This window comes from Rhinolophus ferrumequinum, chromosome 10, assembly GCF_004115265.2.
Source record: "Rhinolophus ferrumequinum isolate MPI-CBG mRhiFer1 chromosome 10, mRhiFer1_v1.p, whole genome shotgun sequence".
Classification (NCBI taxonomy): Eukaryota; Metazoa; Chordata; class Mammalia; order Chiroptera; family Rhinolophidae; genus Rhinolophus; species Rhinolophus ferrumequinum.
Genome location: NC_046293.1, coordinates 89682918 through 89708827, shown reverse-complemented (window position 1 = coordinate 89708827; position 25910 = coordinate 89682918). Strand labels below are relative to the sequence as shown.

The 25910-nt window shown below is 37.5% G+C and overlaps 1 protein-coding gene across 2 annotated transcripts in view; it reads right to left on the bottom strand.

Moving 5' to 3' along the window:
* ADIPOR2 (adiponectin receptor 2) overlaps positions 1 to 25910 on the bottom strand; it is a 66002-nt gene that overhangs the window by 19975 nt on the left and 20117 nt on the right. For both annotated transcript variants that reach the window (XM_033116393.1, XM_033116394.1), the window contains exon 2: positions 13583 to 13837. In XM_033116393.1, coding sequence (XP_032972284.1) covers positions 13583 to 13753 — 171 coding nt within the window. In that variant the 5' untranslated portion in view covers positions 13754 to 13837. The remainder of the gene's footprint in view (positions 1 to 13582; positions 13838 to 25910) is intronic.

Below are 25910 nucleotides of genomic sequence, written 5' to 3'. Positions count from 1 at the left end.
TTAGGACTCAGAAAGCAATACATAAATGATGGCCTTTATTATTATAATGCTGGACCAGGTGCTGAGAACGTTAAAGCAGGTATCGTTAAAGGTCCGATGCAAACAGAGAAAACACTGAACTCTGGCACTGTTGGGAAGTTTTCTAGAAAGGTAACATCTGAACCAAGCCCTGAAAAATGTATTCAAGAGTCAGACAGGAGAGGGGAAAGACATGACAGGTAAAGGTAATAGCAAGTACCCAAAAGCACAGAGGAAAGAAAAAGCATGGCACAACAGAGAAATAAAATGTGTCGCATACATACAATAGAATATTACGCAGTCATAAAAAGGCCTGAAGTTCTGACATGTACTGCCACATGGATGAACCCTTGAGAACACTATGCTAAATGAACTGTGCCACATACAAAAGGCAAATATTGTACAATTCCACTCCTATGAAATACCTAGAACAGGCAAATTCATAGAGACAGAACGTACATTAGAAGTTCACAAGGGCAATTGTACACCTGAAATCTATGTAATTTTATTAACAATTGTCACCCCAATAAATTAAAAAAAAAAAAAGAAGAAGTTCACAAGGGCTGGGCTGGAAGGAGGAGGGAATGAGAGCTATTCTTTAATAGGTACAGAGTTTCTGTTTGGGGAGATGAAAATGTAAATAGTGGTAATGGTTGCACGACACTGAGAATGTAATTCGTGCCACTGAATTAGTGCTCACCAACTTAAAAGTGGTAAGAATAGCAAATTTTATGTTATATATTTTAGAAGGGCAAATTTTGTTATATATTTTACCATACTAAGAAAATAATTTAGGAAGGAAGGTAAAGAGGTCCATAGGAGCATTATTCAGAATAGTCAAAAACCAAAATCAACTTAATTGTCCATCAAGAAAATAAACAAGTGTGATACATATACATACACATACATGTATATATAATGTAAAATGGAATAGTCCTCTGTAATAAAAAAAAAAAGAACAAAACTACTGAGACACAGGCAGCAATGGATAAGTAGCAAAAGCATGCTGAGTGAAAGAAGCCGATCATGAATAATGTGTGTAGCGTATGATTCCGTAGTAAGTTCAACAACAAGTAAAACTATCGTGGGAGAAGTCAGAACAATGGTAACCTGAGACGGAGAGGGGTTACTTACTGTGCAAAGGGGCCTAAGAGAAGTTCTGAGTGTTGGAAATAGCCTGAATCTTGATCCATATGGTCACACATATGTAGTGTCACTGTGCTATACATTTAAGATTTGGGTATTTTTAAATTATCCCAATAAAATGTTTTTTAAAAACTAGGATGTGGGGAGGAATGGAGGTGCAGTTGGGTAGGAACAAGCTCCTTAAAGGCTTCTGATACTAATGAGCTTTAGGCTTTATCTGGAAGGCAAAGGTGAGCATTGAAATGATAACAGAGGCAGGGCAAGCTTAGCATTATTAAATGTGCATTTAGAAACTACTTGGCAACAGAAAAGACCACACTAAATAAGGGAAACAGGAAAGGAGAGAAATAAATTAAGAAAAGACTTTAAAAGTCTAAAGGAGTTGTTCTCAACTAGGAGCAATTTTTGCATGCTCCCCCCCCAACATCTGTCAATTGTGGGGTCATTTTTACTTGCTACAAGTGTGGGGAATGCTGCTGGTATCTTGTAGGAGGGGCCAGGATGCTATTAAACATCCTACAGTGCAAAGGACAGTTCCCACAACAAATCTGGCCAAATGACAACAGTGGTTGAGAAACTGATCTAAAGAAATGACAAGAGAGGGTCTACACACTTCAAATTATATATGCCACGGTCCAGTATTATGTGTTTACATCAGAAAGAAATATTTTATCAAATACTTCACTGTGAAGGATGCTAATAAATAAGTGAGCTACTTACTAATAATAAGTGGTTACTCGTGTCAGGGTTACCTGGTCAGCATTCATTCAAAAACATTTTAAAGTATTCACTGAGCAGTATCATTTTAGAGGAACCTGAGGTTACAGGATTTGTTCAAGGTCACAAAATTAGAAAATGCCAGTCAGAAGTTCAACTGAGGTCCACATAATTCCAAAGTTCAGACTCTATTCTTTCTATTTGTACTGCTTTCTAGTTATGAAACTGCCTAATTTTGTAGGTAATAGACATTTGGACAAAAAACCACAACACATACAGGCAGACTTTGCTTTGCACGGTAATTAATGCAGGATAGTAAAAATGACTGTGCAAGCCCACATCATGTAAAACAATCTTAACCAAATGACTATTTCATGAGCTTAAAAAATTTTGTGAAAACACTAAAAACTGCCAGTTTTAAATGTACAGGGAAATTAAAAAATAGTAAAATTAGTATTTACATAGTGTGCTATATTTTAAAACAGAAACACTGACAGTTATTTATTTATTCATAAAAACCTTGCCAAGAGTAACTGGAACAGTGCTTGCACCTTCTTGGTAGCACCTTCTTGGTAACTCACAATACCAAGTGGGCATCTTTCCTGGGCCTTGGCAAACTGTCAGACTCCTAAGTTTGAATCAGCTTTCAACATTTCATTCTTTGAGCTTTCAGTGTCATGAAATATTTTTGAGTTCCTTTAATTTGACTCTTTTGCCTGCATCACTTCTCTGGACATCTTCATCCTTTTTTGTCAAAAACACTACTCATTCATGTTGACAAGTTTGCCTGCATACTTGTTCCTAAGTTCCTCTGGCTGAAAATCTAAAATCACTCCATGGTGGCAGTGTCAACATTCCCACAATCGGCTATGTCTTCTACAATTCCATTTATGGTGGACTTGACTTTTAACTTCCAGCATTATCTTTTTCACATCTTTGCTTCACTTTTATCTTTATCCCTCTTTTGATTATTTTTATAAAAAGCCACATAGGTTTATTACTGGAAAGCAACACAACTATACACTCCTGTCTTGTACATTAAATGAATAACATGTTCAATAACCAGTCACAGACAGACTTTCAAAGAAGTGACATGATTAGTCAAGGATCATGATGAACATCTACTATTTGCACAAACCTGCTCACTTATCAAATATCTGCTCCTAACACTCACTCCACCAATCCTAAACTATCCTATCACTGACTTCTGGCCAACGCCAATCTGTTCTCCGTACTGAAAGACCTGCCTTAAACCACTAGAACCCAGACCCCAAAACCCTGTAAATCTCCATCTATAACATCTCCTTTCTAAAACACCACTAGGACTCATTCAGGGGGCAATGTTCACTCTTACTGCATAATAAACTTGGCTTAGTTTGAGCACCAGCTTATTCTGATGGTCTTTTTGGAGAGTTCACAGGTTGAATCCAGTCTTAAATTTAGAAATCTGAAATGTGTAGTAAAGGCATTAGCAAGCTGATATAGCTAACAAACACCAACACAAGGGTGAGTGGAAATTAAGATGTCTACAAAAAACAACTGAAAGAGTAAGCACTGATGACCGTGCTCTCGTCCAATGGAATAAATATAATATCTAGTCTTCATGAACATTCATTTTGGCCTTCCTAGAAACATATACTCAGCCTGTACACAATACAGGAGGTCCTCGAATAATGCCATTTCATTATAATGTTGACGAGATGCTGCAGGAACGTAACTCTTGTTTATATCAATTAGCTTATGATAAAATTCGTTTCATTACACGTCATTTCACTTACAGTCACAGAATCTATCAATGACATTAAGTGAGGACTTAATGTAGTTATCTCTATCAAGGCTTGATGGAAAAGATCTTAAAATCATCCATTTTGGGGGTGGTTGTTTAGCTCAGTTGGTTAGAGCACAATGCTCATAGCACTGGGGTTGCCAATTCGATCCCCACATGGGCCAGTGTGAGCTGCGCCCTCCACAACTAGATTGAAACAACTACCTGACTTGGAGCTGATGGGTCCTGAAAAAAACACACTTAAAATAAATAAAAGCTTTTTTTTTTTAATCATCCTTTTTTTTTTTTTTTTTTTTTTACTTTCACACAGCAACTCTCTCTAATATAAACTGAATTTCCTAAGAAGACTTCCTCAAGAAAAGAAAATGAAGTGATTGGTAGACAGGAGTCTCTTTATAAATTAGCTTTCTTATGATGAACTAATAGTGGCATTCTTATATATGTTTGGTTAAAATAAATCAGTTCAACAGAATAATTCCTAGGCTGAACGAATAAAAGTTGGCTCCTAATCCCCCGTTTATGAAGAATCTGGAGCACAGAAAAAGTGGGACAACCACAAAGGCTGCTCTCTTTACTCGACTTGACACCTTGAAAACTCAGATGTGAAGTAAAGCCATAAAACTAAGGATCAGGGTAGCCTGTTTTGAAATGCCTCTTTTATGTTTTGTCTGAAGAAGCTTACAAAATGCTTAATTTATAAACTTCAGCGAACACAGTTAAAAGAGCCCAAGCTTTAGATTCAGAGGCATAGAAGCAATAGCCTATTGACTTCAACCAACACACATTACACATTTCAAAAGAATTCTGGACGATGGAAGAATATCAGACCGAGAGTCTAGAGATCTGGGTTTCAGGCCCCAATCTATGGTCTAGGTTTACTTGCTACCAAAGCCTCCATTTCCTTTTACCCTTGATCCTTCATTTTAGCTACGCTGAACATTTTATAGGTTAAGACACCAGCATATCCCAATGTATACTCAGTACATGTTAGCTATTATTACTACCACGATTCTCTGAAAGCATCATGTTATCTTACTTCTGAGTCTTCACATCTGCTGTTGCCTTTCTCTTGGCCAACTCTGAAACTCCAGTTCTGCCTCCCCAGATCCCCACCTGCAGAAGAGCTGGCCCCACGTACCCTGTGCATACAGGCACCCAGTACCACAAATGTACTCATGTATTTGTCTTTCCAACTAGACTGTAAGCTGCTTACGGGTAAAAAACATGTTTTATCTTTGTATTCCTATAATGCCAGCACACAGTAAAGAAACTAAAGCCATCTGCAGAAAGAACAAATGCACATGTGCGTCTACTAAAGCAAATGACTTGTGGTCAGGTGGACACTGACATTCTAGGAACCCAGTTTGGGTACCTGAAAGACAGTTGGCACTATCTAACAGAAATTAGGAAGTCAGAAGGAAAAGCTGGTAGGGGCGGGGAGTGGGCTCAATTAGTTTAATTTGCAACAGTTAAAGGTCCAATCAATAAAGAAGCCAGTACTAAGATGATGGTTTTAGAAGTCACCTTTGTGAAAATATTGTTGAAGTCCAGGGTGGCTGAGATTCATGGGCAAGTTTAGGATGTGTTTCCCAGGATTTACTGCATTACATCAGCTGAGTACTATGACAAAGGAAGGACAGGGCAATAGAATTACTATTTATTGTGTAGTAACGACATGTTAGACACTGTACTAACTGCTTTTATGAATTAAAAGTCAAATCCTCACAACAACCTTCTGAAAACAGTGTTTCTATCTCCATTTTATAACGTGGAAATCCAGATCAAGCGCAGTAAATGAAGAAATTGAAGCTAAAAGGAAGCTACGTAACTCTAAGTAGTACCTTGATTCCCAACTAATGAGATTATCTTACATGTAGGTGCTACTACTTTTCAAATACATGTACCATGTTTCCCCGAAAATAAGACTTAGCCGGACAATTAGCTCTAATGCGTCAAAAATTAATATAAGACCGGTCTAATTTTACTGTAATAGTAACAGTAAAATAAAACCGGGTCTTTTATTAATTTCTGCTCCAAAAGACACATGAGAGCTGATTGTCCGGCTAAGTCTTATTTTCGGGGAAACACGGCAGGTGCTGTAGGGATTTACAAAATACAAATCAAGAATGAACTAAATTCATAGTTAATTTCTATCGTGTATTTTTTCAAACTAATATTAAAAATAGGACTATCATGCCGGGGATCTGTTAAATGTTTCTCATATTTAAAGGAGGAAAGGAGTCATTTCCAGCCCAGCAATTCTACTCCAGGTATATAGCAACAATAGAATAAAATGCGGTACAAATGTCACACAAAGAAATACTATAGAGCAATGAAAATGAACAATCTCCAGCTACACTAAGTAAACACATGAATTTCACAAATGTGAAAAAAGTCAGATACAAGAATATGTACTGAATGGTACTTTATATAAAATACAAAAACAGACGAAACTACTCTGTGCCACTGGAAGTCAGGATAATGGTTACCTTTGGGAGAGAAGAATAGGCAGAGACTACCGGGAGGGAGTGTGGGGGGTTAGGGGGACTTCTGGGGGTGTGGGTTACACAGGTGTATCCAACCGTCACACTCTCCACTTAAGACATGTGCACTTTTCTGTGTGCTTATTATACTTCAATAAGGTTTTTGTTGTTCCTTCTTGTAAGGACCCTCCCACACACAAAAAAGCTGGGAAATAATGACGTAGGAGAGATCAGGGATTCAAATCCAGGTCTCTCTGAACCCAAAACCCTGGTTTGTCCTTTGTAAAGCATGTTTCTGGGAAGTTTTTAATACATTAACCATTTTAAATAAAACAGAACTAATTACTGTAGGCACGTGTTATTAAACAAGAGTGAACATCTTCATCTTGCGAAGCTTTAAAAAAATACGTATGTCCAGGATCCAAAGATTCTGGTTCAGGAGGTCTGGAATGAAATTCTCACATTTGTACTTATCTTCTTTAAAGGGCCACAGGCGATCAGATAATAGACTCCTAATAGATTCATTGACTTAAAGGAACCTGCTGGTAACTAACTACCTTTAAACCTTATTTTTACAAATGCAAAATTTCACTTAATTTGTTATAATTTTAAAAAGACATCCCTGTTGCCTTTCCTATTACACTTTTATCCCATGCACAACTGGCATTTAATGCAACTAGGGAGCCTAAGGAAACCACCATATTTTTTTAAAAGCCTATGCAACCTAGTTCAGTTCTCTATCTTAAAAAGAGGGGGGAAAATACTCAAAGAAAATGATGCAAAACCATTAGAAATGTGAAGGACTTCACCAAGCTACATTAGGTTTATTTACTTTCAAAATAAACAAAAAATCCATTAGAAGGTTAGAATGCATCTAAGAAGCAAAATAAACCTGGCTTAACAGAAAATGAGGTGTGCTACAATTCCTCCGAAAAATAAGTACTAATGGTTGAATCTAACCTCTGGGCTCAACATGAACCCCCAGGGGCAGGGTTTGGAATTGAGAAACATGAAGTCAGTCTGGTGCCAAGTGTCACAGAGGCAGCTCTGTTCGGCAGAAAGAGCAGTCAGGAGATTTAGCACATGGCCTCATTTAGCCACGTGACCTTGCACAAATACTCTAAGCTTTCTAAATCCTACTTTCATCCACTTTCAAAAAGAGGTATCTGTTCTTCCTATTTCAGAGTGCAGTTTTGAGAAGCAAATGAGATAATGTCTATGAAAGTGCTACATACAAATTTAAGGCATTACTAGAATTATTTAGAAGGATACACTCTATTTGCTAACAGTTCAGATAGTTCCACTTCAAAACTGGAAATTAGAATAAATGAATCCTTTCTCTAAAAACAAGCAAAAAAACAGTATATGGAACTCTTCAAGTCACTTGATGATATTAATACTATGTCTTTAACTTTGGTCTCGAAATTGCAGTTTTTTTTTTAACTCTATCCCCTTCTTTTCTAGGTCCCGTGATTATTCTACACTAAAAACCCTGATATCAGCAGCAAGGGGACAGTACTGTATATAGATTAAATGTAGAACAGAAGTTGCAATGACTAGAGAGGACGGGCCAAGGAAGAACCATAGGAAGCAGAAGAAAAGCTTTCATTGCTTAAATGACCCAATGTGCTTTGGGGAAACCACTTCCCAAACAGGTAGTAGTACAGGCAGATACACGGATCTCTTCATAAACCACTTTCTCTTTTTCAGCAAAGAACTTCCACCCCAGAGAGAAATAAATACACAAAGCACAACTTTTCATTAGGAACAAAAACACAATTTCCTCATTGGTCAATTGAGGAAGATAAATAAGATGGTGTCGGAGCGCCTTTTCAGCTCTAACATTCTACAATGTATGGATCAGATCTTGCCTTGATTCCTCAAAGAAAATCTGTTAAAACAATGAGAAGAAAGAAATGGTTCTTTTGTTCAGGCTGTTGGCTTTTGGGTTAGCTCTAAGACTAAAGGAAAATCAAGTATAGGTTTTCACAGCAATACATCGAGTTCATTCAGATAAGAATGAAGAAAAGCACATTCACTTGATTATTTGTTAGAGAAACAAAAAAACAAATATTTAGAACACTCCTCTATCAAGTGAAGATGGTAAACAAAAATACACAGTATAACAAGAAACAAATAATTAATGTGATTGACATAATAGGTAATGGTGGGCAAATTCTGAACTCTAAAAACATGTTACTATCTCATGGCTAAAACATAGTAACTAATGTTATAAACGGAACTTTGTTGCCATTTTTAATCTCAATCAAATTGGCTAGCTTGAAACTCCTCCAAGATTAAAATTATTTAGATTCAAGAAGCACGCACATCAGTTTTAAATACAGTTAAGAAACGGTACATTAAAAACACACAGTGACATAGTTACTGCCTACTCGGTATGTCCTGTAAGATGACTCAAGAACCTCAAGTCTCCTTCTAAAACAGAACTCTTCATTTCCCCGCAAACCTGCGCCTCACTCGTACCTTACCGACCTCCGTGTTAGCTCAGTTACAATACCCAGCAATCATCCTGATTCCTCTCCCTCCCTGTCCACACCACAGCTAACCCATCGGGAACCGCTGGCTTGCCCTCCAAAACATACCCAGAATCCATCCCCTTCTCTCCATCTCTGCTGCTACTACCACTCTGTTTCAATACAACATCATCTCTCTCCAAGAATATTCTAACAGGCTCCTGTCCTTCTTCCATTCTGTCTTCTCACAATACGCTATCCACATCCAGAGAGATCTTTTCAAAGTCACCACTCTCTCCCTCCTGTTTAAACACCACGAAGGCTGCCCACTTTCCGGTGGATTTTATTAACGTACAGTCTAGACCCCTTCTATACACCTATAGCATCTGTTCTCCGCCTAGCCCACTGACCTCATCCCTTTCACTCTTCCCTCTTGTTACTTGTACTGTGATTGGACTGGCCTTCTTTCAGTCCTTTAAAAATAAAAATAAAAAAAGAGGGGAAGGAGGAGGAAGAGGAGAAAAAGACAGGCTTATTCCAACCTTCAGATCTCTGCACAAGCTAGTTTCCTCTACGTGGAAACATTCTTCCCCTAGGTCTTTACATGGCTGGTTTCTTATCATTCGGGGATTACTTCAAACACGCCTCTCCTTAGAGAGACTTTCCTTTACCACTGTATCTAAAAAAAATCAGGGGAGGGGAGGTGGATAGGCTGAGTACAGGATTTTTTAGGGCAGTGGAACTAGAACTACTCTGCAAAATAACGTAATGATGGATACACAACAGTTGAAATTTGTCCAAACCCACAGATAGAATGTGCAACCATCAAGATGAACTATAATGTAAACTATGGACTTTGGGTGACAATAACAAACGCCCCACTCTGGTAGAGAATGCTGACAATCGGGGTGGCTGTGCATGTGTAAGGGCAGGGGGTCTGGGGGAAACCGCTGCACTTTCCCCTCAATTTTGCTATGAACCCAAAACTGCTCTAAAAAATTAAGTCTTAACACAAAATAAAAAATGTTTAAAGCATTTCACTAACTACCCAATTCCTTAGCATACTTTCTCCCCCCCAGCTTACCACTGTCTGTAATTATCTTACTCACTTGTGTGTTTCTGGGGTTTACTGCCTGTGTCTTCCCTTCCGCTGTCGCACTGTGCAGGCAAGCAGCATGGCTGCCTTATTCACCACCATATTCCTAGCACTTGGAAAGGCACCTGGCCTAGAGCAGGTAACAGGGCCACTGGGTTCCAACTTTCAGGCTGTATACTGTACAACTTAAGATGGGTCATTTACATGGATTACGATTTGACATAATCTCTTGGGAGATTTACAAAATGATAGCCCTGGAAATCTGAAAAAAATACATTGCTACAGTACTTTTATTACTAAAGAGTATAATGGTTCTAGACACACTACTGTGACAATATGCTACTGAGGTAGTTAGAATATTCAGGTTTCTCACCCTTGGCACTACTGACCCCTTCAGCTAGATAATCCTTTATTGTGGGGGGGCTGTCTGTGTACTGTAGGATGTTTAGCAGCACCCCTGGCCTCTCTCTACCCACTAGATGCTAGCAGCACAACTCCCCCAGATACAACAATCAAAAATGTCTCCAGACACTGCAAAATATTTCCTGAGGGTCAAAATTGCCCCAAATTGTAAACCACGGGAAAATGTTGAAAATAACAAAAAAATTATAGTCTTAAAACCTGAATCTCAGTTACTCCGCTTACTAGTAGGCTCTACGTCATTTAGGCTTTCTGCCTCAGTTTTCTCATCTATAAAACATAATACAGATAGTCAGTTCAACTGCACACACTAATTTATAACACCTGAGGAAACCTCTGGATATTTACACTGTTAAGTGTGTTTTTCTAACCAATGCTCATTATTGGAATTCAAGGCAACGGACAGGAACAGAAAAGCAAACATCAAATCTATACACCAAAAGAATTTTCACATAAATTCTCACATTACTCATATAGTATGCATATAAGAGGTATAATATACACAATGTTATTGTAACTCTTTTTCAGAGAAATTGATGCACCAAAAAGTTTTGCAAAGTCATAGTTAGGAGCTAGACAAATAAAATAAGCTGGATTCTAACCTGGTCCACTATTCTGTGGAGTAAGGAGAAAATTTTTCCAGCATTAAACTCAGCACCGAGAATTTATTACATGAAGTACAATAACCTGTGTAAAGATCCTGGGGTAGGGAATGCTTTTTTTCCTTTAGAAATTGTTGCTAATTATATATTATTAACATTCTCAATTATTTACTCACAGAGCAACACAATCCCCCTCCTGGTTGGTGTCTTTGGACCCGGCCACTTGACTACTTTGCCCAATGGAAGGTAAGCAGGTGTAACATACACCACATATGAGCAAAAACTTTAAATGCAAATGTGTGATGTGGCTTGGGTTCTCTGGGGCTTTTGCAATCTTCCATGAGAACACATCCCTGGCAGCCTCCTTCAGCACGGGTCCCAGAACGAGAGGACATGTGGAGCTGATTTGCAACAGAACAGCCACTGAGAACAACCACATCTGACCTACAGCCCTCACGTAACGTCTACTGTGAGTCACTGGGCTTTTGGCACAGTCATTCCTGCAGCCAAGGTTAACTAACACGACTAGAGCTTTTCTGGTACACTAACATTTAACTATTACATAACTCTAAATTTCAGTTTATACATCTATAAATTATATAAGTACAATTTTATCTTCTGCTTTTTAATTTTAATATTATTTAATATGCATATTATGAACATTTTTAGAGATCAAAAGTTACCAGAACATGTGCACTGAAGATATTTGTTTTATAATTCATAATTAACATTTTGATATTTAAAACACCAGGAAAAGCAAGCATAGCATGGATTCCAAACACAAGCCCCCAAAATCCAGGAAAGACTGTCCACAAATCTAGACTTAGTCAGCCTCGACGCCCTCCACTTTTAGTCTTAGCAAGTATTCCGCTTGTAATCCAAAAATACCCCCAAAATAAATACTTACATCTATACATTTGCCATCAGTAGACTACAAAATGTCCTCATTTAAGAAGGAATGAGCAAAACATTGAAGGTTTTATGCAATTCTAATTGTTATGATTCTGCATGGAAACCAGAAAGTTCTAAGAATTTCAGCACATTGGAAACACACTTGGAAACCGTTCACTCGTCTGAAACAGCTTTTCCATGACAGAGAAGGAAGTGCTTCCTACACAGCCATGAATACTTGCACCTGGTATTCACAACGTGAGCTACTCCAGTGGCTTCTGTTTCCACCTCTCTACCAAAATAGGTCTCGCTAAGTTCACCAGTGACCACCATGTTGCCAGAACCAATGGTCACTCTTCTCTCCTTTTCCTCCTTGACCTTTTAGCAACACTAGACACACACTACAGCCCCCTCCCCTCCTTCTTGAAATACTTCTTGCTTTTTGTGATATTACATTTCCTCCTATCTCACAGGCTTCTCTTTCTTAGCTTCCTCTACTTGCTTTCTCTCCTTGAAATGCCCAGTGAATGCTGCTGGTTGGTGTTCTTCAGACAGGGTCCTAGGGCCCTTCTCCTATCTGTCTCTCTTCCATCTTCCCCTCTTAACCATTTCAATAGTTTTAAATATCATCTATATTGAGGCTACTTTCTAAGTGATTATCTCCAGCACAGACCTCTCTGGAATCCCACACTTACACCCAACTACCTTCCTGACATACCCACTCAGCTGTCTCACAGGTATTTCATATTTAACATGGCCCAAAGCAAACTCTTGATCCCCCCAGCTAAGCTAAACCTGCTTCATCTTCCAATTCATTCTCTCTGGTATTTCCCATCTCAAAACACAGTACCATCCCTCCATCAATCCAACTACTCACATCATACCTCAGAGTCATTCTTCTCCCTTCTTACTCCCTTAACCATCACATCCAACCCATCAGCAAACTGTGTCAATCATACTTCCAAAGCATAGCTCAAATACCCCGGGGGTGCCAAAAACATGTATACAAATGGACACTTTGGTCAACGTTGCTCAAGCAGTAGTTTGCCGTCATCAGAAGTGTCTGGACGCTGATGGTCATCACTTTGAGCCCCTCTTATAATTGCAGAAGTCAAACGTGACTTGTATTCATCTTTTGTTATCGGTATATATTATTACAATTTTAATACAGTTTTCCTTTCTTAAAATGTGTATACAGTGGTACCCTCTGTACAACCTGTATGAAACTAAACAATTTCATCAGATAACATAATTTATTTAAATGTATATTATTATATGCATTTAGCTCGATAATCTTTATTCTTTCTACTGTTTAATTTTTTAAACACTGCTTATAGTACCAAAGATAATTTCACAAACCACTAATGGGGACAACCTACAGTGCGGGAAACACTGTACTAGAGCCACAACGTTGAACACATGCTAAGTAATTTCAAGGTTCCAAAGCACATAGCAAAATATCTACACCAATGACTTTCAGGTGTTGTTCACAGGTATTTATACCTTTGCTCTCTCTAGGTACAGTTGTGAATAACTTAAAAGCTGCTCTTTTCTCTGGGATGTGAAAGGAGAGTTTAAAATCTACCGTCTGTTTCCCGACCGTAACGCTTACCCCGCAGCCCACCTCCTGTGTGGAGCAGCGCTGGGAGCGTGAGCTCCAGACTCGGCTGCCCTTTGGTTTCAATGTCGTCACTAAAGTGCTACAGAACCCATTTCCTGGCTCAACAAGATAAAGCACATTAGGTATGATTTTAAGTGTCAACAGAAAAGGCCTAACTAGGAAATCAAATAATACCTAGCTGACTTAAGAATATGAGACTTCAAATGATCCTAAACAAAAACTACAAACGTGCTCAAGGTTCCTTTTCAAAACCCCACCCTCTCTCCAGCCACAGTCTCAGAAATTTTTGTTTTAAATTTTTGTTTACCATCCTGCCACTTCAACTTACTTTTCTATGATGGGAAGAGAGAACCGACGCCTCTAAAATGGGCACCAAGTCTCCTTGGTGGTTGTCATTGTCACCCGTCTTGGTGCCATCAAGTTGGTGTCCTTTTCTGAGCCGTATGTCGGGCTCTGGAGTCCTGCTCCACTCCAGGCGGTTTTCCGCTGTCTCATTCATGGGATACACAAGCCTTTCTTACAGAGAGGTCTGTCTTTCTGTCCCTTCTTTCTGGAAGGATGGGCTTTCAGGAGACAGTTGACCCTAAGAAGACAAAGGTTTTAAATTAACATATTTTAAATAAACACATTAAACAAGTGCTGGGGGGAGACACAGTTTACACTATTATACACTCAAATAATAAAATACTCGGCACTCATTAATAACAAAATAATGATGTATAAAAAACCCTCTATTTGCTGACAGAAAAGATTGTCAAATCTATTTTTAAATGAAAAGGGCAGGGTTAAGACAACATGTATATATTATATAGTATATATACTATATTACATAGATATATAATCGTATATGTACACAGAATAATTATTTGAAAATATTCGTAATTGTGCTCTTGGTAGAAAAATGTATAGGAAATAAACCTAGGGTCTGCAGTGAGAAAATTTACTTTTCATTTTGTTCTACCTGCATATTTTTGCCATATATCACATAGTGCTTTTTCAATTATAAACATACCTAACTGCAGAAAGAATATAGGTGAATTTTATGCATTATAGCTGGGTTTTACATATCCAATCTCATTTAAACATCATAATGACCCTATAGGGTATTTTCATTTCTACTTCACAGGTGAAGAAACCAAAATTCACCATACTTTGCATGAAATAAATAGGACAAAATCTCTGATTTATATAGCCTGTATTATTGGTAATGTTTTGCATTTAAACTGTTTAATGTCTGACATTTCAATAGAAACTCAGGACCAGAGCATAATTTTACATCCCTGTGTGTCCCCAGAAAGGTGCTATGCACGTAAATATTTAATATTTGATAGATATTCAAATGTTCTTAAGTGGTAAAAACACTTTCACAAATCATCTCTCTCTCTAAACTGGACGGCAGTAAGTTCCCTAGAAGTTCAATATTTCAAGTCCTTGATCTTCTATCTTGTAACTCAGCACAAAAGCTTATTTTAGACATTTAGTTCCATACCCAAATAAGGTGATTATCACAGGCAATCCAACTAGAAATACTAAAACAGGAAGAAGCCAGGGTACATGTTATGCTCATAAATCCCATGAGATTCAAAGTTCTTACTAGGGGAAAAGAGCAGGGCAAAGTGGGAGGGCCTGGATACCATAAAAGAAGATAAAAGGTGTATTTAGTGTTCACATATATGGGCACACAACACTAAGAATTAATTAGCCCAAGAATTCTAATTAAACTAAGAATGAGTCTTAGTTTCATAAATCATGTGAGTTTGCTGCAGGATTTCACTAACGGTTTTCAAACATTTTTGGAGCAAAAACAAATACAAAACTTTAAAGATTACCAAATCTGGCACGTGCATATCACATAAAGGCCTGAGAAAACGTATTATAATACTGAGATTATAAACTATGCTATTAATACCCAATTCTGAAAGAGGAAACAATGCTAATGTTATCTACCCATCTACTCACAGCTCACAAAGCTATTTCGCACACACCATTTCGTTTTGTTTCAGCGAAGAGGGTGCTAACATTTATTGTGGCTCTACAAAGTTAAATTCTATACCACAGAATTTACACGTGGGATCTCACATAATCCTTACATATAGCTTTCTGAGGTATTTTACTCCCCATTTTACAGATGTAGAAAGTGAGGCTCAAAGATTAGGTAACTTATTCAAAGCTATTAGTCTATAAAGAGGAGCAGGCTGGGATTTATACCCAGATCTTTCTGGCCCTCGTGAAGTTCACATGCTTTCTACTTAAAAAAATTAAGACTAGGGGGGAAAAAAACAAACTTGAACCTGTGGACCCAAAAGGGGTGCTGTAATAAAACTGACAAGTCTAGTGATGGAAAGTAACTTCACAGGATAATATGATCATAAATTCCTATCTGGGCAGGCCATGGTGGGGAGTCACGCCACAGGCATGTAACTCCTGCAGTAAGAAGTTTATACTTGCCTCAGGCAGCCCTGTCCATTGTTTCTGTGCATCCAGGTTAACACAAGATAGTATTTTTATTTATTTATTTATTTATTTTTAAGGAGGGCAGAGCTCACAGTGGCCCATGCAGGGATCGAACCATCAACCTTGGTGTTATCAACACCACGCTCTAACTGAGCTAACTGGCCACCCCTGGTTAACACACCTTTGAAATGCCAGAAGTAATTCTCTTTTCCAGACCTCTCAAAGAGCAGGTAATCTTGTTAACTATCCTGTAGCTTGCTTTCTCCCACCTTCACGTAATCTTTATTTTTCAGTTTCCTCCTTAATTCTAAAGGTATAAAAAAACCTGTCATTTTCTGGAGTATCTGAGATCTTGCTTCCCTGCAACTGTCACCAGTTTTGCTTAAATAAATTCATAAAAATTCTCTACAGGTTTGGACGTTTCTTTACGTGGAAAACCCTAAAGCCATTTGATTTACATGGCAAGTAAACTAGAGAATCAGAATCTCCAAAGTAGCAAATAAAATAAAGCTTTCTGCAAATTAGCCTTGAAATAGGACCACATTGAACTTTCTCATAAGCAGGAGCTGTGTGTGGAGGCGTGTTGCTCACTTAGGAGAATGCAAATGGAACGCTCCGTTAGAAACAAAAAGCAAATGACAAGAAATTAAATTTTGCCAAAGAATTTATAAAAGGTTTTCCTTAAGATAAAAAGAAATTTAAAAAATGAATTTCCAGGAAAGGACTGTGATCAACATACTCGTACAGTCCTATCAACGTTTTCTAAATTTACAAGTACAATAAAAGAAGAATGAACAAAAACAAAGCACTGTAAAATCTTCAATCAAACAAACTGAATTATATTCACCATTTTACATATACAAAAGTAGGAAGGCCTATCAATGTATTTTAGTTTCAACAACAGACTTGTTTAAGGGAAAAGCATTTGTCAACCCTCAGTTTCCCAAAGATTTAACAAAAAAAACACCCCAATCCCAGAACACAGGGGAGAACTGTAATTTACTATATATTTTAGTTTATCTGCATTCTCTCTAATGATAAAATGAATTCCTACTAGGATGCAATGCACTGAAATCCAGAGCAATCAATTCTAAGAGTCCAAGGTAAAGGTATCAGTAAGGTAAGGATGTCCTTTATCACCATTATTTAACTCTGTCTTGGAGGTTTTAAATAATTAAACAAGAGGAAAAAATGAGGAGCATAAAACTGTAATATTTACAGATTATATGACACTGTAGCTATAAAATCCAAAAGAATCAACTGGAAAAAAAACATTATAACAGGAAAATTCATCAAAGTGATTGGGTATAAAATTAATATATGAATATCAACAGCCTTCATCCAAAAAGCCCACAATATTTGTTTTTTATGGAAGAAACTAATACTTCACAATAGGGGGGGGAAAGATGAAACACTTCAAGACAAACCTTAAAATGATCTATAAAAACTCCTATGACTATTAAGTGAGTTCAGCAAGGTCAACAGAACACGAACACTTGAATATCACTCACATTTCTATATACTAACAATAAACATGTGGAAACAAATTTAAAACAATACCATTTACAATCACTCCAAAGAAATTTAAATAATTAAGTATATACTTAAAATATGTATAGAATCTGTTTGCTGAAAATTACAAAATGCTAATGAAAGAAATCAAAGATCTAAACAAATAGCAACATATATTCATGGACTGAAAGACTTAATATAATAAAGATGTCAATTCTTCCCAAATTATTCTATAGGTTTAAAGCAATTCCAAGACATTAGCAAGGATTTTTGTAGATAAAGACAAGCTTATTCTAACATTTATATGGGAGGCCCAGGCCCAGAAGAGCTAAAACAATCTTGGAAAATGATGAAGTGGAAAGAATCCCTCCATCTAACATGAAGGCCTGTTACATAACTACAGTAGTCAAGACAATGTGGTATTAGCAGAGGAAAAGACACACAGATTGACAGAACAGAAGACAGAACCAAACAACACACACAAATATGCCCAGCCCTTACTTTATAAACATGAAAAAAAGAAGCAAATGGGGCTGGAACAACTGAACATCCATAGCATGTAGAGGAAGAAAAAGAAAAAAAACCACAACTACCACCACCACCACCACCACAACCTGAACCCCACGCCCTATACGAAAATTAACTCAAAATGGATCATGGACTTGAATGTAAAATGCGAAACTATAAAACTTTTATTAAAAACATAGGAGAAAATCTTCAGGATCTAAAGCTCCGCAAAGAGTACTGACACTTTACACCAAAAGCATGTTCCACACAGGGAAAATGATAAATTGGACTTCATCAAAATTAACTTTACTGTGAAACACTCTAAGAAGTTAAAAAGACAAGTTGCAGACAGAGAAAATTTCTGTAAATCACACACCCAACAAAAGAGACTATTATCTAAACTATATAAAGAACTCTCAAAAAAAAAACTCTCAAAATTCAATCGTAAAAAAACTAATACTCCAATTAGAAAATGAACAAACGATGTGAACAGACTAGAGGATATACAGATGGCAAATAATCACAAGAAAATAGGTTCAACATCATTTGCAGTTAGGGAAATGCAAATTAAAATCACAATGAGCTATCACTACAAACCTACTCAGAACAGCTAAAATAAAAACCAATTAACAGGAGAATGACTTCTGCTCTGACAGTGTGAGGAGCCTGCTGACCAGCTCCCTCAGTGAAATTGATGAAAACTATTTTTTTAATTATTTAAAAGTCTCTGTACACTTGAAATCTATGTAATTTTACTAACAATTGTCACCCCAATAAATTAAAAAAAAAAAAGTCTCTGGAAGCAGTCTTAAAGGTGAACAAACATTCAAGAGTATCTATGAAAATTCAGTAAGAAAAGCAAGAGTGTGTGGTATTAGAACGAGATGTGTCTCTTGCTCCCAGCGCCCTCCCAGCTCCAAGGCTCAGGACTCCACACCAGACCCTGGCAGCCAGAAACGGGGCTCCCTGACCCAAGCACTCAGATGGAGGCATCCCTTCCCTACAGGAACAGTATGTCAGGACTTCCCGTTCTGCTAAGGCTAAGTCCCAGATGAGCAGTTTAGAAGTAGGGGCTCCCTTCTTCCTATCAGCCCCACTTGTGGAACGGAGGCGCCTCCCTGACCAGTGAGCTGAGAATTCCAGGTGCTGATCATTCCTGGCCCCGTTCATGAGCTGGTGGTTCTATTATCGGGAGAAGCAAGCAGAGGACCAGAGGCCACCGCCCAGTACCTCACCAAGCACTCATCTCCTTGAGTGGGGCTGTCACTCAAAGAAACTTGTCACTGTCCCCATCCCCTCATCTCTAGAGCCCTGGTTCACAGATTTTTGCCTAGGGGAAGAAGGGGGGGTGGGGGCTGTGGCATCCAATCTCTTCCCAAAGGACTTGACTTTATTTGCAACACAGGGTGAATAAACTCAAGCCTAAAGAACAGTGGATGCTGCGGTGAAAGGCAATTGGGAGAGAACCAAGATACAAGCTAAACTTTCAGCAGGTTAGTTTGCAGAAAAGTACCAGGAAATAAAATGGCTGATAGGAGCCCTCCTGGTGTCACAACAAAAATTAAACACTAACCTCAGAAACTATCCCTTCAAAGTAGCCAGAATTCGGTGGTATTAGTCTAGAGAACAATTTATAGCCCAGAGATTTCTTAAACTAAAATAATTGCCCAATCAGCTGGCAATTATTGGAGTTACCAGCTGGGTGTGGGCAGGGAAAACAGAGCAAGAAAGCCCAGCCAAAAACATTACCATCCCACAGTGACTAAGGGCATATCCAAAACTGTACCTCCCAGAGGAACAATATCAGAAAGTGGATACTACCCTAGAGGGGAAACAGACTTTACTACAACAATCCAGTCAGTCACTAAACAAATTAACAAATAGCAATAACACGCCCTGGAGGAGGGGTGCCAGTCTACAGAGTTACTACAATGTATTACCTAAAATGTCCAATAGCCAAGAAAAACTTAGGAGGCATGCACAGAAACAGCAAAGTATATCCATGAGGGGTGGGGGCGGGGCAAGCAACAAAGACAGTCAAAGGTACACAGTTCCAGCTACAAAATAAATAGTCCTGGGGACACAACATACAGCATGGTGACTACAGTCAATATTGTATCATATATGTGAAAGTTGCTAAGAGAATAAACCTTAAAAGTTCTCATCACAAGAAAAAAAATTTGTCACTACATGTGAGGGAAAAACAAGCAACATAAAATGCCTCTAAGACACACCAGGTATTGTATTTATCAAAAAAGGATTTTAAAGCAGATTATAAAGTTGTTCACAACTAAAGGAAACCATGATTACAGCAGTGATGGGAAGTATGATTAACAATGTCACATCAGACAGACAATTATCAACAAAGAAATTAGAAAAAGCAACCAAATGGAAATTATGGGGTTGAAAAGTAAAATAACCAAATTTTAAAATCAGTAGAAGAGGTCAAGAGTAAAATGCAAAAGAAAGAATAAGCAAACGTGGGGACAGATTAATGAGATTACGCAAACCAAAGGCAAAGAAAAAAGAATAGATTAAAATGATGAGACCCTCAGAGCTATGGGGAAACCATTAAGCACACCAACATCTGCATGATGAAAGCACCAAAAGGAAAGAGTAGAAAAAATATTCAAAGAAATAATGGCAGAAAACTGCAAAATTATTGAAAACAATAAACTATACATCCAGAAAATTCAATCAATACAACTAGAATAAAACCAAAGACATCCACAAACACCTCATCTTAAAAAGCCTAAGTGAAACACCATGGAAAAATCCTAAAAGCAGCAAGAAAAAAAGACTAGTTATTTATATAATATAAGGGAACCAGTAAAATTAACAGTTGACTTCTGAGCAGAAACGATGAGCCAGTAAGGAAGTAGTCAGATAACATACTCAAAGAGAAAAAAAAAACACAAAAACTGTTAACAAAGCATCTTATAATCCAGAAAAGCTATCTTTCAAAAACAGTGAAATAAAAACTTTCTCAAATTGGGGGAAGGGGAAGAATGAATAAAGTTGTTACTGACAGACCTGTCTTAAAAGACACGCTAGAGAATTCTAGGAAGATGGCAGAGTAGGACACACCAGGAATCTGTTTTCCCACCTAACAACCAGTAAGGGCACTGACAGAATCTGTCTGATGTAACAATTTTGGAACTCTGGAGTCCGCTGAAGGCTTGCCACTTCCAGGAGAAGTCTTGGACCGGAAATTGTTAAATTTGGTCAATTGCAGCACTTAGCACAGGGGCAGCTATCCATTCCCCAGCTCCGGCCCCTGGAAGACAGCTCTGCATCTGTTCCTGGAGCCACTTTCACACAGCTTACAGGACCTAGGGTAGGTAAAATAACCCTGTCCTCCAGGTAATGGGGATCTGTGCTCTGGCTGCTGCTTCTGATCCCTGAGGTGCAAACAGTAGGACAGCCATTATTGTTACACCTCCCCTCACTGTTACAAGACCCTCCCCCTCCAAATGAGGTGACTTCCAAAAAACGTGCCTTTCATTTTTTACTTTTCCCCATTTAGAAGTCAGGCATTAAAGAATAGGACATTCAAAATAACTGCATATAAAGAATAGGACATTCAAAATAACTGCATATATGGGTAAAATCAGAAAGTGACACTGGAGGCCCAAAGAGGCTCGCAAAATTTATAAGAAGACATTAAGTTTGTACCTCAGGCTGATCCTCACCAGAGACAGTGTGCAACAGTTTTTAAAAAGTAACAAAATAAACCACAAACCCTGGGGAAAAGCGAGAATCTGATTTCCAGAGTTATTATATTCAAATGTCCAGTGTTCAAAAACATCACAAGGTATGCAAAGAAACAGGAAACTATGGCCCATTCAAAAGACAAAAAAAGTAAATCAACAGAAACTTGTGAAAAGCTCTGAATGGCACATACGTTAGTCTAAGACTTTAAAACAACTGTCTTAAAGATGCTCAAAAAAATAAAGGAAGATGTGAAGAAAGTGAAGAAAACAGTATGTGAACAAAAATGGAAATATCAATAAAGAGACAGAAAATCTTAAAAGAAATTCAGGAGATGGAATATACAATAACTGAAATAAAAAATTCACTAAATGCACTAGAGAGATTCAAAGTAAGATTTGAGCAGAGAGAAGAAAGTATCAGTGAACTTAATGATAGGAAATGGAAATTATTGAGGCTGAGAAACAGAAAGAGGCAAACAGAGCCTAAGGGACCTATAGAACACCATTAAGTGGACTAAAACATGCATCGTAGGGGTCTCAAAAAGAGAAGGGAGAGAAAGGGGAACAAAGAGAATATGTGAAGTAATAACGGTTGAAAACTTACCAAATTTAATTAAAGACGTGGCTATAAACACGCAAGAAGCTCAACCAACTACATGTAAGATGAATTCAAAGACCTCACTGCCATACACTATAAACTTTCAAAAGACAAAGAGCGAACCTTGAAAGCAACAACACTGATACCACAGAAATAAAAAGGATCATAAAATTGTTCATAACATAAACAATTATATATCAACAAATTGGATAACCTAAAAGAAATGGATAAATTCTCAGAATCATACAACCTACCAAAAATAAAAGGAAGACTAAATAATAAAGATACAGAAAATCTGAACAGACTAATAACAAGTAAGGGGATTGTAACAGTAATCAAACATCTTCCAACAAAGAAAACCCACAACCAAAGGGCTTCACCAGTAAATTCTACCAAACGTTCAAGAAAGAATACCAATTCTTCACAAACTTCCCCCCAAAAAACTGAAGATGGAACATTTTCAAATTCATTTTACAAGGCACTACCCTAATACCAAAGCCAGGCATGGGCACTACAAGAAAAGAAAATTACAGACTAATATCCCTAACAAACACAGATGCAAAAATCCTCAACAGAACACTAGCAAACCTAATTCAAGGGCACATTAAAGGAATCACATACTATGATGAGTTGGAGTTATCCCTGGAATGGCTCAACATATGCAAATCCATAAATGTGATATACCACATTAACAGAATCAATGCGATCATCATTCATATGATTGTAAGATCATCTCAAGAGATGCAGAGAAAGAATATGATAAAATTCAATAACCTTTCATAACAAAAACATATTAGGTACAGAAGAAATGTACCTCAATTTAATAAAGCCATGCATGACAAGCCCGCAGCTAACATCATACTCAATGGTAAAAAGCTTAAAGCTTTGCCTCTAAGATAGGGAACTAAACAAGGCTGCCCATTCTCACCACTTACATAGAACTGGAAGCCCTAGCTAGAGCACTTAAGCAAGAAAAAGAAATAAAAGGCATCCAAATCGGAAAATAAGTAAAACTTTCTAATTGCAGATGACATGGTCTTATATGTAGAAAACCCAAAAGACTCCACCAAAAAACTGTTAAAACAAACAAACTTAATAAATTTGCAAGATACAAAACCACACAAAAATCAGTTGAGTTTCTTTATACTAACAACAAACTATCTGGAAAAGATGAAGGGATGTTAAAGGAGAGAAGCAAATTCACGGTGAACGATACTGAATTTGTTTTTGGAAATGGAATTTGAAGTGACAGAAATGTTCAGCTGACACCAGGAAACCCAAATCTGGAATTCAGAAGAGAATGAACTTGAAACTAGAACTGGGTATTACTAGCATAAAGGCGATACTAGCATAGTTACTAACAACAACAGTGGACAAAATCCTTTTTTTACAAAGGTATATATAAAGGAGTGGAGAGGGCAAGGATCAAAGTGAGGAATCCAGGAGTCTGTCAAATACTAAGTGGTGACGTCAGGACTGGACCCCTAGATCTCCTGACTCCCAGTCAAATGTACCAGCCCCAGACTGCCTTCCTAATGGGAAATGTAAAATTCTCACTTCCTTAGACTTCACTTTCCCTTCAAATAACGCAGTCATCCCTCGGTATCCATGCGGGATTGATTCCAGGACCCCTGCAGATACTAATATCATGGATACTCAAGTCCCTTATGTAAATATAAAATGAAAGAGTATTTGTATATAATCTACACACATCCTCCCATACACTTTACATCATCTCTGGATTACTAAAGTTCCTAATACAACGCAAATGCTATGTAAATAGTTCTTAAACTGTACTGTTTAGAGAGTAACAGAAAAAAAATCTGTACATGTCCAGTCCAGACACAACCACTATATTACGCCTAACTACACAGTACATGTCAGAAACAAGGTAACCTTTTTTTTAATCTGCCATTTGTTGAATCCCCAGGTGTAGAACCTGTAAAATCAGAGGGCCAACTACTGAATAAGTCAAACTTATCATGTTGCTTAAAAGCATTAAGGTTGTTTAAATGGTACCTCAAAAGCAATTTTCTCTATCTGAAGAAATTGCTAACTTGTTTCACACTTCTGGTCTGAAAATCTACGTCTATTCCAGAAAAGGTATTTTTAAAAAATCAATAGTTTGTTCCATAAGAGAAAGGACTTCTGTTTTGTTCACTGCTGAAACCCAAATTATAAGAGACACACAGTACACGTACTATCCAATAAAGATTTCCTGAATGAATGATTAAATGTCCCATTTTCTAGGGGGGAAAAGGAAGGAAAAGGAATTAAAATTACTTATATCATACTTAATCATAGGTAAACTGGGCTTTTTGCCAACATAAATTATTACAGTGCATTACTTCACATATTTTGTGATTTTAATTTTTATGTTGCCCTCAATTTTAAAAGTAGGCAAAGCTATGGAAAACAGTATGGTGGTTCCTCAAAAAAATTAAAAATAGAATTACTATATGATCCAGGAATTCCACTTCTGGGTATACACTCAAAAGAACTGAAAGCAGTGCCTTGAGACATTTATATGCTCCCGTTCATAACAGCATTATTCACAATTGCTAAAACATGAAAGCAACCCAAGTGTCTATCAATGGATGAATAGTTAAATCAAATGTAGTCTGTATAACAATATTATTCAGCCTCAAAAACGAAGGAAATTCTGATACAAGCTATAACCTGGATGAACCTCAAGGACATTATGCTAAGTGAAATAAGCCAGTCTCACAATGCAAAAATACTGTATGATTCCACTTATATGAGGTACTTAAAGTAGTCAAACTCTTACAGAAATAAAGTAGAATGGTGGTCGTTGGGGCTGGGGATAGAAGGGAATGGGGAGTTCCTGTTTAATGGGTACAGAGTTTCCCCTCTGCAAGATGAACCAATTCTATAGATGAATAGTGGTGATGATTGCACAACATGAATGTTCAACACAGCTTTACACTTAAAAATGGTCAGCAGTAAATTTTATGTTGTGTGTATTTCATAATTTTTTAAATTGGGGGGGCAATCCCAAACTTTCATACTATGTAATTCCATTCAAAAAAATGTCATGCTATATGAGTCCATGACTGTATAACATTCTTGAAATGATAAAAAGATGGAAATAGGGAACAGATTAAAGGAAGGTATGGGAGTGGGAAGGAAGTGGGTACGGCTGTAACACAGCACCATAAAAGATCTTGGGGATGATAGAAGTGTTATATATCTTGACTTCATCAGTATCAATATCATGGTTGCAATATTATAAGACTATGTATACACAGTCTTACAAGACTTTATAATTGGGAGAAACTAAGCAAGGGCTATGAAGGATCTGTGCATTATTGCTTAGAATTACATGTGAACCTACAACTATCTCAAAATGAAAAGTTTAATTAAAAGGAAAAAAGAGCATACAAATCCAGCTCCAGTTTTATACATAATACTCCACACCAAAAATTTCAATGCAACGAATAGAAAATCATGCACATTGTTTCCCAATAAAACATATACACATCACAATGCTAACAGCACTTGGGTACTAAAACTAATTTCAAAAAAAGCTCATTAACACATTTCACCAAATGATGACAATGATGATGATAAAAACAACAGTAGTGCTACCACAGGTTCCTCAAAGAGTTCAACATAGAATTACCATGACTAGGCATTTTCTCTCTTAAGTAGGTATGTACCCAAATTAACTGACAGCAGGGACTCCGACACTTGCACACCAATATTCCCAAAAGCCAAACAGCACAAGCATCCATGGACGATGAACAGATAAACAAAATGTGGTATAAACATACAATGGAGGGCTGGCCCGGTGGCTCAGGCGGTTAGAGCTCTATGCTCCTAACACCGATTCCTAACTCCTAACGCCGGTT